Source organism: Rana temporaria, chromosome 7 (genome assembly GCF_905171775.1).
Source record: "Rana temporaria chromosome 7, aRanTem1.1, whole genome shotgun sequence".
NCBI classification, from domain to species: domain Eukaryota; kingdom Metazoa; phylum Chordata; class Amphibia; order Anura; family Ranidae; genus Rana; species Rana temporaria.
In genome coordinates, this window is record NC_053495.1 from 170,248,576 (window position 1) to 170,266,836 (window position 18,261).

General features: G+C 41.0%; 1 protein-coding gene across 5 annotated transcripts in view; it reads left to right on the forward strand.

Moving 5' to 3' along the window:
- The window catches only part of YIPF1 (Yip1 domain family member 1), a 40,424-nt gene extending 23,578 nt beyond the window's left edge, over positions 1-16,846 (forward strand). For all 5 annotated transcript variants that reach the window (XM_040360444.1, XM_040360446.1, XM_040360445.1 and 2 more), the window contains 7 exons: positions 122-202; positions 1,628-1,715; positions 2,671-2,787; positions 4,875-5,041; positions 6,464-6,646; positions 8,825-8,926; positions 16,482-16,846. In XM_040360444.1, the coding sequence (XP_040216378.1) occupies positions 122-202; positions 1,628-1,715; positions 2,671-2,787; positions 4,875-5,041; positions 6,464-6,646; positions 8,825-8,920 (732 nt within the window). In that variant the 3' untranslated portion in view covers positions 8,921-8,926; positions 16,482-16,846. The remainder of the gene's footprint in view (positions 1-121; positions 203-1,627; positions 1,716-2,670; positions 2,788-4,874; positions 5,042-6,463; positions 6,647-8,824; positions 8,927-16,481) is intronic.
- The last annotated feature ends 1,415 nt before the right edge of the window (positions 16,847-18,261 follow it).

Consider the following 18,261-nt stretch of genomic DNA (forward strand, 5'->3'; position numbering starts at 1 on the left):
GCATGTAGGGTTCCCCCCTAAAATACATACCATACGTCAAGGATAAATATCGGTCTGGTGGATATTTTTTGAGGAAAGGCCTATGTCTGGTTTGTATAGCAAATATCTTTTTACTTTTCAGCTGCTTGCTGGAGAGAAGAAAGCTGCCCCCTTCTGGACGTTTGAGTATTACCAGACTTTCTTTGATGTTGATACTTACCAGGTAAGAGAAATGCCCATAGTATGTAATGTAAATGGTCTATAAAATAGAGTACTGTACCCATATTGGTATATATAAGGCAAAATATAGTATAGTTTCAGTGAGCACATATTTTGTTGTGATTGCAATGTGTATCAGGCAGATCTAAAATAACACCAATGAATGTAGTTATGCATTCTTTAAAAAATGCAGCTAGTGTAAAACTAAATTTGACTTGATATTGCCTCTTATATTCCCTTGTAAACTTTGAGACTGGAATGGCTGCTAGTTATTCAAGCTTTGCTGCATCTGCAGTACATGTGTGGATGAGAGAGCAGAGTGAGTAGAGAAATAAAGAGCCCTTTCACATGTGCAGACCAATCGGGTCCTCCTGTCAGTTTTTCAGGCGGACCCTTCAGTCCCCTCTAATGAGCAGCGGTGGTCAAGGTTAATTTGCTTAACCACTTAAGACCCGGACCATTACGCAGGTAAAGGACCTGGCCAGTTTTTGCAATTCGGCACTGCGTTGCTTTAACTGACAATTGTGCGATGTGGCTCCCAAACAAAATTGGCGTCCTTTTTTCACACAAATAGAGCTTTCTTTTGGTGGTATTTGATCACCTCTGCGGTTTTTATTTTTTGCGCTATAAACAAAAATAGAGCGACAATTTTGAAAAAAAAAATCTATTTTTTACTTTTTGCTATAATAAATACCCCCCAAAAAAAGATATAAAAAAACTATTTTTTTCCTCAGTTTAGGCCGATACGTATTCTTGTACATATTTTTGGTAAAAGAAATTGCAATAAGCATTCATCGATTGGTTTGCGCAAAATTTATAGCGTTTACAAAATAGAGGATAGTTTTATTGCATTTCTATTTTATTAATAATTTATTTTTTTACTACTAATGGCGGCGATCAGCTTTTTTTCTTTCGTGACTGCGGCATTATGGCGGACACATCGGACAATTTTGACACATTTTTGGGACCATTGTCATTTTCACAGCAAAAAATGGCTACCCCCCCTTTTTTTTATATATATATATATATATATATATATATATATATATATATATATATATATATATATATATATATATATATATAATTTTTTTTCTTTGTTTCTTTTAAAGGGCCCCCCCTTCTGAATTTTCTCAATTCGCAGCAGCCCCACCCCGCTTCTCAATTTCAGGCGGCAGCACCCCCCCCCCCCTCCCGGTTCTCTGCTCCACGGGGGCCCATGCCTGAAGCTGTGTAAGGGGCCCCATAATTCCTGATGGCGGCCCTGTACATAATTGCAAACTGAACACACAAAAAAAAGGAATAGAAAAATGAAAAGACATTGATAACATTATTTACATTGAGCTGATCTCCGTATAACTAAAAAGACAGAAAATTCCATTTGTTGCCTTAAACAAAAACTGAATGTTTTGCTTTCACAATGCCACAGGTTCTGGATAGGATAAAAGGTTCTGTCTTACCAATACCAGGAAGAAATTTTGTAAGATTATATGTCAGAAGCAATCCAGATCTTTATGGTGAGTTTTTTGATTTCACTATTGTAGCCCTCTGTGCCTAAAACTTCCCAAAGTAGGAGTGGACTAAAGAGAAAGTGTCACCCCCCCCCCCCTCCTTTCAGGGTAAAAGGGGTTGTAAAGATAAAAAATATTTTTCCTAAATAGCTTCCTTTACCTTAGTGCAGTGCTCCTTCACTTACCTCATCCTTCCATTTTGCTTTTAAATGTCCTTATTTCTTCACTTTCCTCACTTCCTGTTCTTCTATCTGTAACTCCACACAGTAATGCGAGGCTTTCTCCCTGGTGTGGAGTTTTGTGCTCGCCCCCTCACTTGGACTACAGGAGAGTCAGGACACCCACTAACACACAGCTCCTTTCTCTATCTGCAACGTAGAGAGCGTCCTGACTCTCCTGTAGTCCAAGGGAGGGGGCGAGCACGACACTTCACACCAGGGAGAAAGCCTTGCATTACTGTGTGGAGTTACAGACAGAAGAACAGGAAGTGAGGATTTCTCAGAAGAAATAAGGACATTTAAAAGCAAAATGGAAGGATGAGGTAAGTGAAGGAGGACTGCACTAAGGTGAAGGAAGCTATTTAGGAAAAGCATTTTTTACCTTTACAACCCTTTTAAGGGGCACACCGATCCATGATCCCGAGCACTGTAATGTGGGAGGCCACCTACATCCCCACAAGCCCCACTCCATTACAGAGGCACAGCTCAGCTGGGTATACTTTGCTGGGGGCTATTAGGTGGTATTATTACTTTGTATGGTCAGAGACTTTTTTATTATCCACGCTTTTGAAGAGCTTGATTTGATAGATCCCTTTTACATTTTTTATTTATTTTTTTGTTATAAACCATTCTATTTTAATGTAATTTTTTACACTAGCTGTTCCATCAACTTATTGGCCTTGCTTTCATTTACTGTGTATTACATGTAAAAATGTAGAGTAACATTTATTTCCTTTTAAAAGGTCCTATCTGGATATGCGCCACCCTGATTTTCACCATCACCATAAGTGGGAATCTTTCCAACTTCCTGCTGCACAAGGGAGAGCCACAATACCATTATGTGCCTGAATTTAGAAAAGGTTAGTGATTTATGATGTCATATTTTTCTCTTTACCTGTGAATAAACTGACATTCCCTATTGGAAGTTGACATACAGTAGATCCGAGGAGCAAAGGGTTCTGCTTGCAAAACAAGCTTTGACTAACTTGGACATTTGTAGGTTTCCCTCAAGTTAGCAGTAGTTATATACAGTACCTTGAAAAAGTATTTACACCCCTTGAAATTTTCCACATTTTGTCATGTTACACCCAAAAACATAAATGTATTAATATGCCATTCATAGGTTTCTTCAGGATAGTAGAAGTTACATATAATATGCAGAAAAAAGAAAGTTAGGTATTCTCCTTCTTTTGCAGGCAGTGGCAGGATCATTTGAGGATTCCTTTCCTCCTGCAGAGTGAAATGCTACTCCCAAAACATGGGTTGCTATTTCTGCTGCCAGCTTTTGATGTGCCACTGCCAGCTTACAGAATAGTAAGCCAACTTTAGTACATCTCCGAGAACAGTAGTGAGTTGGGAGTGGGTGTCCCAGCATAAAGTCTGCTATGCTCTGGTTAAGGAGGAGTGTGTCATTGGGAAGATTCTACAGATTATGTAGGCGAGAGGGTGCTGCTTGTTACACTCAGTTTTTGGGCACTTGCAAATGATCCATCTGCTAAGACTCCCTGGGAAGCTACTGCCATTCTCAGCTCAGCTAGACCAAAATATTCTAATGAATGAATGAAAAACGTATAAAGCGCGGCGCATGCGAACTGAATCGCTTCTGGGCGCTAGTTGTTCGTGTCTCATGACATCAAAAGAGCAGAGTTTTGATCTGTCTTCTGAAAGTCAGGTGGTTTTCCTCCAACCGAATGCTGGTTGGTAAAGCGTTCCATAGTCTAGGACCCTGAAAAGCAAACCTTCTTTCTCCTTTGGACTTGTATTTGGTTTTTGGTACCCTGACCAGATTTTGGTCGGTGGATCACAGAACGCGATTCGAATTGTGAGGTTCTATCTTGTCGCAAAGATATTGCGGAGCCTTCCCATGGATGCACTTATGTGTCAGGCAGAGTGCTTTAAATGCAATTCTGTCTTTTACTGGCAGCCAGTGAAGGGTTCTCAACGAAGGTGAGATTGATTCCCATTTTTTTTCCCAGTCACCAGTCTGGCGGCCGTATTCTGAACGACTTGCAGACGGGAGATTTGGTACTTTGGGAGTCCGAGGTACAGGGCGTTAGCATAGTCCAGTCTGGAATTCACGATTGTTCCCAAGCAGTTCTAAGCAGTACATAGTGTGGAAACATGGTAATTTAGAAACAGGGGGTATAACATTTTTTGTTTTTACTGCACCATTGTAATAGATGCCCTTTAGAAGACATATTTTGCGTAAGGCCTGTTAACCACTTCAGCCCCGGACCATTTGGCTGCCAAATGACAATTCCACTTTTTGCAATTTGGCACTGCACCGTTTTAACTGACAATTGCGGGGTCGTGCGACGTGGCTCCCAAACAAAATTGACATCCTTTTTTCCCCACAAATAGAGCTTTCTTTTGGTGGTATTTGATCACCTCTGTGGTTTTTATTTTTTGCACTAAAGATCTAAAGATCCGCTAACCTATGTGAATCTGGCCCAAAATCTCCATGCTATATAGATGTCACATTCTAATGCAATCACTCCCGGGAGTTGGGACCCTCCTGTTTATATTTGTCTTACAAAGTATTGGTTGGACAGGTCAACCAACATCTCTTATGTCTTCAGTTTGAGAGTTTTATTGGATTAAAGAACTTTGTGGTTCTGCTTGCAATAACTAAGACAAAGACTGGGACCCTGCAGTTTCCACTGGCACAGAGGCAAAAGGAAGTGGGGAGAGAGACGGCTAGATACACCTTTTAATGAGCATACCTAGAATGCCCAGGGTATGCAGCTGGGTTAAGGCTAAGCTCACTAAGAACTGATACACATTGCTAGTGTCTGTTCCACATAGATCACAACTGTTTTTATGAAACAAACAAAAAAAAGATTACAGCTAACTTTGCTCTTCATGACTCCAGTGGCAAATTGACCCATAATAATTTTTCCTCTGTCCATATTCATTCACCATTTTGTGTGTTTTTGTTTTTTTGCAGTTTCCATTGCTGCCACTGCCATTTATGCATATGCCTGGTTGGTGCCTTTGGCTCTCTGGGGCTTCCTATCGTGGAGACACAGCAAAGTAATGAGTATGGTGTCCTACTCTTTCTTGGAAATAGTGTGTGTTTATGGATACTCGCTCTTCATTTACATCCCCACTTCTGTAAGTCCATCTGATAGCCATTCGTGAACATGTTAACTAGTTCTTGTTCTTATAAGCATTAATTATAGAAACAAGGTGCTTCATTTAGACACAGTACACCTAAAATATGCAGTAACCTTTTGCCATAGAGAAGGAAGAGCACACGATATGGTATGTTCCTGTCTGCCAGCACAAACAGACAGCGCCAGGCTCTGCCAGAGCGCAGTGCATTCCTGTTTACATAAAGAAGGACATATTTGTTAACCATAAACATAAGGAAATATTCTGAGCCCAAATATTCCATTAGTATATTATATAGAGCCTTTCTGTTTTTGATTTAACCTTTTCAGCTCCGGAAGATTCCCCCCTCCTGACCAGGCCATTTTTTACGATAAGTCACTTCATTACGATAAGGCACTTCAGTGCCCTATATTGAAGTGGTTAAGAAATGTATAGTAAAAAAGTAGAAATGTATTTGGGCCTTTTTGCCATTTTGGATAGAGGTAATGCAGTACTATACCATGCAGGAAATTTCCTCAAACTTGTTTTGCACAAAGTGACCCGGATCCGTGTCTTCTGGAGTCCCTCGGCGGCTGTCTCGGCTCCTCCTGGCAAAAACTTTCTACCTTCATGCGAGCAAGCTCGCATGGTGGAAAGCTTTTGCGAGCGCGCACCCATGATACAGCAGCGGCCATAGCCGTCTACTGTATCACTCGGCCCCGGCGCGCCGCGTCATCCGCTGTGATTGACAGCAGCGCCAGCCAATGGCTGCGCTGCTATCAATCCTCCCAGCCTAGCCAAACAACGGCCCTTTTTAGAGGGTTCCAGCTCCCACTTCTTCCCGGGGCTCCATGGCACCAGAAGGAAGTTTGCCTCTCGGCAATCATCTGGGACACGTCACAGGTCCCAGATGATTGCCTGGCCAATAACGGCTTGGGACACGTCACAGGTCCCAGATGATTGCCCGGCAAATAACGGCTTGCGGATTTGCAGTAGGTGCCTTCACTGCAGAGAGGAGGGGGAGATGAGTGGGGGGCTTTCGTCCGCCTGCATCGCTGGAACCTGGGACAGGTAAGTGTCTGATTAATAAAAGTCAGCAGCTACACTTTTTGTAGCTGCAGACTTTTTTGTATTGGTGGAACTCCACTTTAAAAGCGAAATTACAACAGAGAAAGATTGGGTCCCCCTTCCAGATAGATCTATCTATCTATCTATCTATCTATCTATCTATCTATCTATCTATCTATCTATCTATCTATCTATCTAATATCTCTAGAATTTTCAGTTGCCTAACTAGAAAGTCAGAAATTGTCCAATAATTAGCTAGGGCCTGTATTCATATACCCATATTACCCAATCTCATTAAGATGTGATGTATAAAAGCCTGTGCTCCGTGTTTCCCACTTCATGTCATTCTATGTTCGAATTGCTTTCTCTTTACAGGTCCTGTGGATCATTCACTCAGAAATCCTACGCTGGGTCCTCATGTCTTTAGCCATGTCTTTGTCTGGAGCTGTGCTCATGCTCACATTTTGGCCCGCTGTACGGGAAGATAACAGAAAAGTTGCCATCTCCACTCTAGTGGCGATAATGGTGCTTCATGTTCTGCTGGCAGTTGGTTGTGGGGTAAGATAACACCACACTGTACTAAGGCAAAAGAGCTGAACTAGATGCAAGAGAAGTATGATACATGATAATGCAGAGGCATACTAGGCAGGTGTGTGACTCTCCAACCCTAGTCCATTTATTGGGACCTATGCAACAGCTGTAGCATGATATTTTTTATAATTCCCACCCCAAAAAAAGGCCCAATTTTTTTAAACTTTTTTTTCCAAAAAATGTTTTTGCTAAACTTTGTTGCTGTGTAGAAAAATCATTCTGAAGTGAGACTGTCTGCCATGGTGAACAGGTAACCTGGAGTTCAGCTTCTAGATAGGCAAAGCTGCTAACAGATACATAAACAGTCTGAAGGGAACCTAATCTTTAGACATGTGCAATTTGTTTTTTAAAAGGGTTGTAAAGGTTTGTTTTTTATTTTCTAAATAGGTTCCTTTAAGCCAGTGCATTTCCCTTCTAAATGTTTTTTTTTTTGTTTGCCTGAATTTCTCACTTCCTGTTTCTCCTCAGTAAGCTTGCCCCCATCATCCGAGCCGTTCTGGCTGGGGGTTAGTCATCCAGAACAGCTTACTGAGGAGGAACAGGAAGTGAGAAATTCAGACAAAGGAAGAAAAACATTTAGAAGGGAAATCGAAGGAAAAGGTAAGTGAACCAACAATGCACTAGCTTAAAGGAACCTATTTAGAAAATAAAAAACAAACCTTTACAAACCTTTTAACAAATTTGTTAATTCTGAATTTTTCAATTTATGAATTTTCTGATTTCGAATTTTCAGAATATCGAAATTCCAAAAGCGGAAATTTGGAATATCGAAAAGCGGAAATTCGAAGTTAGGAAATTCGAAAATTCGAATTCCGGGTAATTTGGAAATGTAAATTTAGGAAATTCGAAGTTAGAAAATTTGAAATTCCAAAATCCAGAATTTCGAAAAATCTAATTTGAAAATTTAGCAAATTACAAAGTCCTAATCTCGGAATATCTAAATTTTTGGAAAAGCGGAAATTCGAAATTCATAAATTCATCGGAAATTCTAAATTGGGAAATTCGAAAATTAAAAATTTCGAAAAAGGTAAATTAGAAAATTCAGAATTGGAAAATACGTAAATTCTAAAATCTAAAAATTTGGATTTTCGAATTGGCGAATTTACGATTTCCGAATTTTGAATTTTCTACATTAGAATTTTCAATTTTTCCGAAAAAAAACGAATGAAACGAAAACTAACAAAATTTTTAGCAGTGCTGTAATTTTGCTTTCGCATTTCACAGCTCTCCTCTCTACCCTTTTGACAGTGATGGGAGAATCGGAAAACTGATAAACTAATCTTTATGCGCACTCCACCTATCGGCGTGCTTCTTGCACAAGTTTGATGTTTCTGTAGCCTGAACCTTTGACTTTGCCATCTGATAAGGGAATAAGGGAATCACTGGTGTCTGATGATTAAGGCTCAAATCGCACTACTGCAATGAGATTTTAATGCAATTTTCAGTGCAATTATGTAGTGCGACTCAAATTCTATGGAGCCGAATTTCACAAAAAAAAAAATAGCACAGAAACCTTTTCCAAAATTGAACCACACAGAGTCGCATTGACGTGATTTTCCGTTGTCATGCAATTCTGTGCAACACAAGTCACTTCTGAAGTGGCACTAGTGTGAACCAGGCCTCATTCAGTCCCTTAAACAATGGGCTTCTTTCAGAACACATAATAATGATGCAATACTTCACTGATGAAAAGGGGGTTAGAACTCCACCAGCTGGCTGGTTTAAATAATAATCATTCTTCTTTTCTATTACCCCATTTTGCCAGGTTTAGGTTACAACACAGTGATGGGATTTAGAAACGGTTGTTTTGGTGCAGGATCTATGAATTGTTCATTGTTGGGGATTCTACTGCCAAACGTTCCATAGGTTCTTTCTTTAGAAAAGACCAGTAATCATAACCTTGTAGAATTCAAACAAATTTTGAAAGGAATTCTGTGCAGGGAGACCAGACGGGATCACACAGAGACACTCTTATAAAATAGAACTCTCTTGGGGTGAAGTCTGCTGACCAGATTGTAAATATCGCTGTGAAAATTCTTCTTCTGTTTTGTTTGTGTTAAAAATGTCCCTGTAAATTCTGAAATATCATCAATGCTGGAGCCATTTTTTGTATGAAAAGTGTAATTTCTTTCTTTCTATTTAAAGGAATATTTCTTTGATCAACCACAAGTTGATCTCACTCCACGCCTTGTCACGTCTATAGTCAGCACAACAACATCGGGGCAAGTGCAGAGTCATTGATAAGAGGTAATGGTTCTGTCTAATTAAAAACAAAAAATCACAAAGCACTGTTTGTTTTGTTCTTTGCAATCAAATTTCAGAAGAGCACTAAAAACATTTCCTGTGACAAAATTCTTACTGGTAGTGGGGTCTCAGAATCTCTAATGCCGCGTACACACGGCCGTTTTTCATGACGAGAAAATTACAATTTTTTAAATTGGTCATTAAAAACGATTGTGTGTAGGCTCCAGAGTATTTTTCACAACGTGAAAAATTACCATTAAAAATTTAGAACATGCTCTTTTTTTTCTCGAGGTTTTTCACGTCGTGAAAAATGGTCGTGTGTAGTTTTTAACCACTGGGAAAAAAACGTGCATGCTCAGAAGCAAGTTATGAGAAGGGAAATTTGCATAATTAAGCCCAAAGGGTGGCGCCATTCAAATGGAACTTCCCCTTTATAGTGCCGTCGTATGTGTTGTACATCACCGCGCTTTGCTCAAGCATTTTTTTTTCACTATCGTGTGTATGCAAGGCAGGCTTGACAAGAATCACGTGGAGAAAACGCATTTTTTTTTTCCCCATGACATGAAAAACGGTTGTGTGTACGCGGCATCATAGGCATCAATATGGTCACTTCTCTTGTCATATCTAATATGTTTTATCTGCAGGCTACATGGAAATGTTAACAGCTATGTTGTCTGCTATGAAGGTCGCAGACAAGGCCATCCATACCATCGGACATTTTTGTCTTGAGCTTTGATCTGTAAAGGTGGCATGAGACCGATTACTCTCTTTGCATAGTTGTCTGTCAGCTGAAACCAAATAATTATTGATGTACCTATAATCAGTATAGTGCAACTCTACACCTCAATATGTACAAAAATATATTACAATTATAATAAGTGTGTGTGTGTGTGTGTGTGTATATATATATATATATATATATATATATATATATATATATATATATATATATATATATATATATATATATATATATATATACACAAAAAGAGTGCATATATATCATAGTCCACCTCTGTGCACTCTATTAACACCCACGTGATGCTTTGCCAAATCACAGTCCACTCCTGGTATAATATTCTGTTTCACTGTGTTCTATATTCACACACACGTGATCTCTCATGCCGCGTACACACGGTCTGAATTTACAACAAATGTTCGATGGGAGCTTGTTGTCGGAAATTCCGACCGTGTGTAGGCTCCATCGGACATTTGCTGTCAGAATTTCCAACACCAAAAATTTGAGAGTTGGTTCTCAATTTTTCCGACCAACAAAAGTTCTTGTCAAAAATCCTATGCATGCTCGGAATCAATTCGACGCATGCTAAGAATCATCAAACTTAATTTTTTTTGGCTCGTCGTAGTGTTGTACCTGACTGCGTTCTTGGCGATCGGATTTCCAACAACATTTGTGTGACCAAGTGTATGCAACACAAGTTTGAGCCAACATCCGTCGGAAAAAAATCCACGGTTTTGTTGTCGGAATGTCCGATCGTGTGTACACGGCATTAAGCCCCATACACACGGTAGGACTTTTTGATTACTTCCATGATCCACCACCTATTTAAGCGGCCTCTCTACCTCATCTGGAGACCCCCCATATAGGGAAGATCAGCACAAGCCTTCCCAGATCACTGGGTGTAATCATTGCAGAAGCTCTCCAGGAGAAAGTTAACCAACCTCAGGTTTAGGTTACATGAAACTTCTCGCTCTCACAGCCTCCAAAGCTTAGCCAGGGATAGAACCAATAAAAACCATCATGGTGTAGTATATCAAAATACGGGTCTACTTTATTTAAAATACAGTTGTAATATACTCACAAGGAGAGTGCACTTTACAATCCAGTGCACTGAATACAGCAGACAGGTTTCACCATATCCAGAAATATCCTATTACATGGAAACATCCATCCAGTGGAGAATATACAATGGCCATTTGCCTCCTGTCAGGCGTGCTCAAGTCACGTGACTCTGCCCTCTGACGTATTTCGTCATATGACACAGTGACTTCTTCTTATGGACTATGCTCCCTTATTTTGTAAAACCTATGAAAAAAGAAAATACAACCTAGGAGCCTGATAAATTACTAAGCATGAGGGTACCTTCATATATAATGGTAGGGTGTGTTCACAAGAAGCATACCATCACAAAAAGAAAAAATATTGACGTACACTTGGGTTTTCTCCTCATTCCATTTTATTAAAAGTAGTAAAACAGCATTACAAAAATCTCCCCAAAAATCATCTAACCTCCCCCACAATGCCCCCCCAAGTGAATAAGACACCACTCCCCCCTAAATGGCACCTGGGTGGCAACCAATGGGATGATCAAACGTTGCACTCTTTTCTCATATAGAGACTTCATTCATCCCTAAACTGTCGCCTTCAACTTCTATCCCTCAATGCGTTCTTCCTGACAGGATCACCGACCCTTCCATTATTAGTCCTTTTGGGATTGGCCACTGTCACACTATTATAGGTGTTCTCTTATTTTTTTTCCCAGCAGTCATAGTCTTTCAGTGCCTCCTGTTTAGGTTAGGCTACTGAATTTGCCCAATGTGGCTTTAAGGTGTTGAGCCTCTCATTCGGGGCACTGGGAGCTGCCTGGCTTGATTACATCTCTGGGTAATTTGCATACATGTGTTCTGGGGTTACCATCTTGTTTTTATAGGGGGTGTATAAAGTTCTTGGTTCCAGCTCTTAAGGGGAGGTGAATAGTGGTCCCCTTTTGTGAGGGAAGGTGGGGGTTGAGTTTGTGATGCTGGGTCCCTGCCATTTAGGAGGGAGGGGTGTCTTGTTCACTTGCGGGGAGTTGTGGGGGAGGTTAGATGATTTTTGGGGAGATTTTTGTAATGCTGCTTTACTACTTTTAATAAATTGGAATGGGAAGAAAACCCCTGGGTGTGCACATCAATATTTTGTTCTTCTCCGTTTGTGATGTTATCTTGTGGACTCTAAAGCAAGCCATAGATGAATCAAATCTCAGCTGGACCAGCAGCGATTCGATTCATGTATGGGCAGGCTGGTTGTACTGAATTCCATCAAACAATCGACTTCAGTACCACCTGTTGGATTTTTTTTTGCATGCGATTTACTGTCGATGGCTATAGCTGCCAGCAGTAATCATTGTGTTCTGGCAGCAGGGAATGCTGACTGTGTTGATGGGGGAATCGATCAATTTTCTTTCCTGCAGCCAAAATCGCAATCAACTATGACTTGTCCAAGGTTGGCTACAGATATCTTCATGAGAACAATGGCTGGTTGTTCTCTCAGGTGTCACATGAGTGCCAGGACCTGCCTCTTTTACTTTAGAACTTTTTGGATCCTTCTGTCTTCTCTAACGAAGACCAGAGAGCCTCACATTTTGGAATATGTTGGTGTGAAAAACCCCTCCGACTTACTGAGGTTTGCCTTTTTGTCCGCTAATACATTAGAAATGACCCAGTAATTGCAAGATTTACTTTTTTTTCTTTTATTAGAATTTTATTTTTGAACTTTTTTTTGTTGTAAATTTTTACAATAAAAAACAAAGAAAGGAAAAAAAAAAAAAAAAAAACTGCCATGCCGGGCAGTACAGCTGGTAACAAGAGCGGCAAATACAAAGGAAAAAACGTTGTGTAGCACCAGATACAGAAGTATCCTCATCAGGCATCACATCTGATAAACATCTCAACGGCATAATTGCAAGCATTACTTGCTTTTATTGAGCTGTTTGTAGAAGCCTTTGTAAAAGTGAGCAGGGATGAAAACATTTTATGTGTGTGCTGTGAAGTGGCTGATGAGATCATAGGTGACATCTTTTCAGTGCCGTCTCAGGTGGCACAATGATAGAAATGGAACTGCTTCCAAACAGATCACTTTGTCACCCAATAGGATGCACTCAAGAAAGTCTGACCACAGCTTAAGGCCTGGTTCACACCTATGCATTTTTTAGTGCTTTTTCAGTTTTGCAGAAACACACCAGAGTCCATATAACATGGTTTCCTATGGGTCACGTTCACATCTGTGCATTTTATGGAAAGGGCCAGGGAATTTTTCTGGTTTTTGGTTGCATAGACTTCAATGGTTTAACCACTTGCCGACCGCTTCACGTACTTATACATCAGCAGAATGGCTCTTGTGGGCAAAGCAACGCACCTGTTCGTTGCTTTGAAAAGCCTGCCGGCAGAGAGCATGCATGCCCGCCGGCCGTGAGCTCCATGGTCGTGCCCGCGGGACCTGCGGACTCTATGTCCGTCGGTGTCCCACGATTGTCACGGAGCTGCATAACAGGGGAATGCCTGTGTAAACAAGGCATTTCCCTGTTCTGCCTAGTGACATGACACTGATCTACTCCCTGTCATCGGGAGCAGTGATCAATGTCGTGTCACTCGTAGCCCAGTTAGAATCACTCCCTAGGACACACTTAACCTCTTCCTCGTCCCAGTGTCATTTACACAGTAACCAGTGCATTTTTTTTATAGCACTGATCGCTGTATAAATGACAATGGCCCGAAAATAGCGTCAGAAGTGTCCGATGTGCCCACCATAATGTCGCAGATCGCCGCCATTACTAGTAAAAAAATTATTATTAATAAAAATGCCATAAAACTATTCCCTATTTTGTAGACACTATAATTGTTTGCGCAAACCAATCAATATACGCTTATTGCGATTTTTTTTTTCCACGAAGCTTTTACGCTTAGTTTTTTCTCCGTAAGTTTTAGTTTGCAAACGCAAAATTAGGGCTGCTTTTACAAAGTGTAAACTGTTTACACCATGTAAAAGTAGACCCTTCTGTCCAGCGACGCGATTTATTTTTTTTGTTTTGAATTTTTTTTTTTTCGCCGTATCTTTTTTTTTTTTCCCGACGCAACTTTATTGACCCGTCGCGATCCACAAAGCTTGGCGTAACGTAATTTCGCGCTATGCACGTCGGGAAAATGACGTCACGAGCATGAGCAGTACGGCCGGCGCGGGAGCGCGCCTAATTTAAATGGGAATCGCCTCCAGTTGAAGAGGAACGCCTTGCGCCGGACGGATTTAAGTTACACCGCTCAAAATTTTCTAGGTAAGTGCTTTGTGGATCGGGTACTTAGGTAGAGATTTTGCGGCGGTGTAACTTAAATGCCAAAAATTACGTTGCGCCGGGTTTTTGAGGATCTGGCCCATAAATTTAAAGCAAAGTTGTGCTTTATTGAGCAAATAAGTATTTATAAACAAAAAAGTATATACTGTTTTTTCCAAGAGTACTATAAACACATGCTTAAAGCGGTAGTTCACCCTGACCCACATGATGTTACCATCGAGACAGGCATTGTAGCGCGAGCTACAGTATGCCTGTCCCGATTTTTTTAACCCCGTACTCACCTCGTAGTCGTCCATCGTAGATTCCGGCTCCCGCGGGGAATGGGCGTGCCTATGGAGAGGGAGGATGATTGACGGCCGGCCCTGGCACGTCACTCTCCCCGAAGACAGCCGGAGTAGGTCTCGGCTCTTCACGGCGCGTGCGCACAGGCTATGCGCACGCGTCGTGAAGACCAAGCCTATTTCGGCTATTTCCGGAGAAGCGTGACGCGCCAGAGCCGGCCGTCAATCATCCTCCGTCTCCAGAGGCACGCCCATTCCCCGGTATCTTCGATGGACGACTACAAGGTGAGTATGGGGGGAAAAAATTCGGGACAGGCATACTGTAGCTCGCGCTACAGTGCCTGATTTAAAGGTAAAAGAAAATTTTTTTTTTTTTTTTCCTGTCGATAGGGTGAACCCCCGCTTTAAGTTTGCCTTGCATGTATATACATAACGGTGTGAATGGCCGAATCTTCTGCTGTGAGTTATTGTATTCGAAGTGCCAGCTGTCAGAATCCCCAAACAGAGCTGTTTGGCTGATGTTTTTCTACCTGGCTCTTTCAACAACAGTTGTTTGCAATTGTTCTCTGTCTCCACCTTCTGTTCATGTCCCCAATTCAGCTAGGGATTTTGCAGAGCAGTGTTGGCACCTCTGCACATGCTCAGTTTTCAGTGAGTTTCTATTATGAGCATTTCCTCCCTATCACATCTGAGCTGCCCATGTGACTATAGAGTCGCACACATGGGCATAATATCAGTGGTAAATGACAGCCCACTCCCTCCCTCCCCTCAATGCCCACCAAACACAATGGGAGAGGGATATTTTATATGGATTGATGGAGGCTTCACCTCCCTCTTATTCTAAGACACTGGAGGGTTTTTTTTTTTTAAACATGTGACCAGCAGCAGAGAACTACAAGCTCCTCCTGTTTGTTTCCTTGAAGACAGGCTGGAAGAGAGCTGGGCCATGTTACAGCTGTATAATGATTTGGAAAAAGTGTGTGTGTGTGTGTTTTTTTTTAATAATTACTATGCCATAATTCATATACAGAAATAGAAGAGACAATGGAAATTAAACCATGTGTGTTTAGAATCACTTTTAAGCCTGTATGAGCATTGGAAACGGGTCAAACAGGTGTAACAGGTCTCCATATGCTGGCTGTAGAGAGAGCAATTAGAAGCAGCCTTAGGCAACCTCTGGAAACTATGGGGATTATTTACTAAAGGCAAATCCAATTTGCACTGCAGGTGCATTTGGAGGTGCAGTCGCTGTAAATATGAGGGGAAGCTCTACTGATTTTATCATCCAATCATGTACAAGCAAAAATTCATTTTTTTTTTTTTTTTCTCCTTGCATGTCCCCCTCAGATCTACAGTGACTGCACTTGCAGTGCAAAGTGGATTTGCCTTTAGTAAATAAACCCCTAAGTGTGGCACATCAGCCAGTTGTAAACGCTCTCACTCTTCCCTGTGATGGTTGTCAAAACGATGCAGTGCACTTTTGCTTTGTGTATATGGGCTCTTGCACACGGACCAAGTGAGCCTGTTCAGCATAACTGTAGCTGTATTTCCTGCAGCCTGTCATTTAATGAATGGCTGCGCACGGCTATACAGTATTTGAGTTTTTCCAAAAAAATATAATCCTGCCCTGGAGTTTGGCCAAATATATCCATGCATGGAGTTTGGCCAAGTATACTGCAGATTACAAATATGTACAGTGGAACCTCGGTTCAAAAGTAACTTTGGTTTGAGAGCATTTTGATTTGCAAGCAACTTTTTTTTTTTAATTCTGACTCGGTTTGCGAGTGTTGACTCGCAAGACGAGCAGAATTCAAGCTAATAGGCCTGCAGTACCTCATTTGGCCTGAGGTACGGGGGCGCAGAAGCCAAGAAAAGCTGAACATTGGCCTGCAGTACCTCATTTTGCCTGAGGTATGGGGCGCAGGAAACAAGCTGAAGTGTCCTCGGGCCTTGTCGTCCGTTTTCGCTCTCTGGCGCCCCCCACCTCTGGCTGCATTTGTTATTGCATCCCATTGAAGTCAATGCGGAACAATTTTTTTTCGTTTCCATTGACTTCAGTGGGAAAACTCGCTTTGATATGCAAGTACTTTGGATTACGAGCATACTCCTGGAACGCATTATGCTCGTAATCTGAGGTTCAAGTGTAATTCCATTTGCTAAACTGAAATGATATAATATTTCTAATTCCCTGTTCATGTTTTCAATTTGCAGTTGTCCCGGACCTATTTTGTTTATGGAGAGCAGGGCTGGACGCTTCTGCTGGATTGGTGAATAGGACACTGGATGTCAGCTGTGCCTCATAAACCGCTTTGTCACAATTTTTCTCCTCCTTCTTTTATTTTTTTATGGTCTAAAATATTTATTGGGTGGCTCTATTTTTGTTGTGTAATATTTTGGGTGAAAACTGGGAATTGCTCAGAAGCAGCAGAAGGGAAAACACTAATATATTGCTAGATTATTTATGCTAATAGACTATAAAAGGAGTAATCTCTTCTTATTTACAAAAACACTATGCCTAAATGACCCACTAAGGGCATCCTCAACCACATTACAGTATGTAAAGGTTAATGAAAAAGGAGGATATATATATATATATATATATATATATCTCCATCTCTATCATCTCTATCATCTCTATCTCCGCCATCTCTATCTCCGCCATCTCTATCTCCGCCATCTCTATCTCCGTCATCCCTATCTCCGTCATCCCTATCTCCTCCATCCCTATCTCCTCCATCCCTATCTCCTCCATCCCTATCTCCTCCATCCCTATCTCCTCCATCTCTATCTCTCTACATTTTGTACACTGTCTCTCTGCAGCTGAGGGCATTTTTGAAAATGATCTCTTTACTACCCTATCTTCGGTTTTCTGTTCTGTGTAGCTCCAACCAAAACTCCTCTCCTCTCCTTTTGTAAAATGTTTTTGAACTGTCGCTCTCACTTCCTGTCCTATCCCAGTGATCACCATCGATGCAATGCAAACTTCACTCTTTATATACTGTATTCCATACAACCTGTTCATACAGATGGTTAAATGGGGTGGCACATAGTTCTCACTGCCAAGCATCTCCCCAAATGCCTAATTTATTAGGACCTATTAAATCAAATTGTGTAAGGCAATCTAAAGGCTGCATGTAACGTTTGGAACAAGACTTGAGTGCCTATTTATCAGAATTGAGAAAGTTTAATGCAGTTGGAAGGAAGCACCACATCAACACCTAGGGCGTCTCTACTGTGATCAGGCCTCAAGGACAGGAAGTGAGGGGTATTGAGAAACTAGTTTATAAAAGTTTTGGAGATTAAAGAGGAACTTTATATTTTAACATTAACCACTTTTTTTACCTGGTCAGATGGATTGAGCTAAAATAACATACTCGTCCACCCAGTGAATCAAGTATTGTCCCATCATTGCAGGCCGGGTGCCATGCCACCATCTTCTTGTGGCATCATTAAAAGGCCTGGATTCTAGCAGCCAGACTCCTAATGACACTACACTGTGCATGTGTAGTAGGTTCTGCACTGCCCCAAAGCCTCCTGGGATGTTTGATGTGGCTATCCCAGGTGGCGTTGGATGGTAAGAATGTAATTTTTATCTAGGTGTGGAAGCACTGGGAGCCCTCTGTTGGAAATAGGTATCACCTATTTCCCCCGCCAAAAAAAAAAATGACTTGCAAAAAAGAGGGGAGGAGGAGGAGTAAGCAATTTAAGTTAAAAAAGCGAGTTTAGGTCCGCTTTAAAGCAGATGAAAATTTTGCACATTTTGTTTTTCTTCCTTGCAGGTACAATGAATTTCTATGTTACATTTTAAATGAATTGCACTATGTAACTGACTATACAATGCAGTGAGTAATAATATGTGGCCTAATACTCTGACATATTGGGGAAGTAGGTATAGCCATAGCTACATTGTGATAACCATAATTAAGCAAGTTTTTATTTTATACACTGGAACCAATGTACCATTTTAAATAAAAGCTACCTACTCCTAATC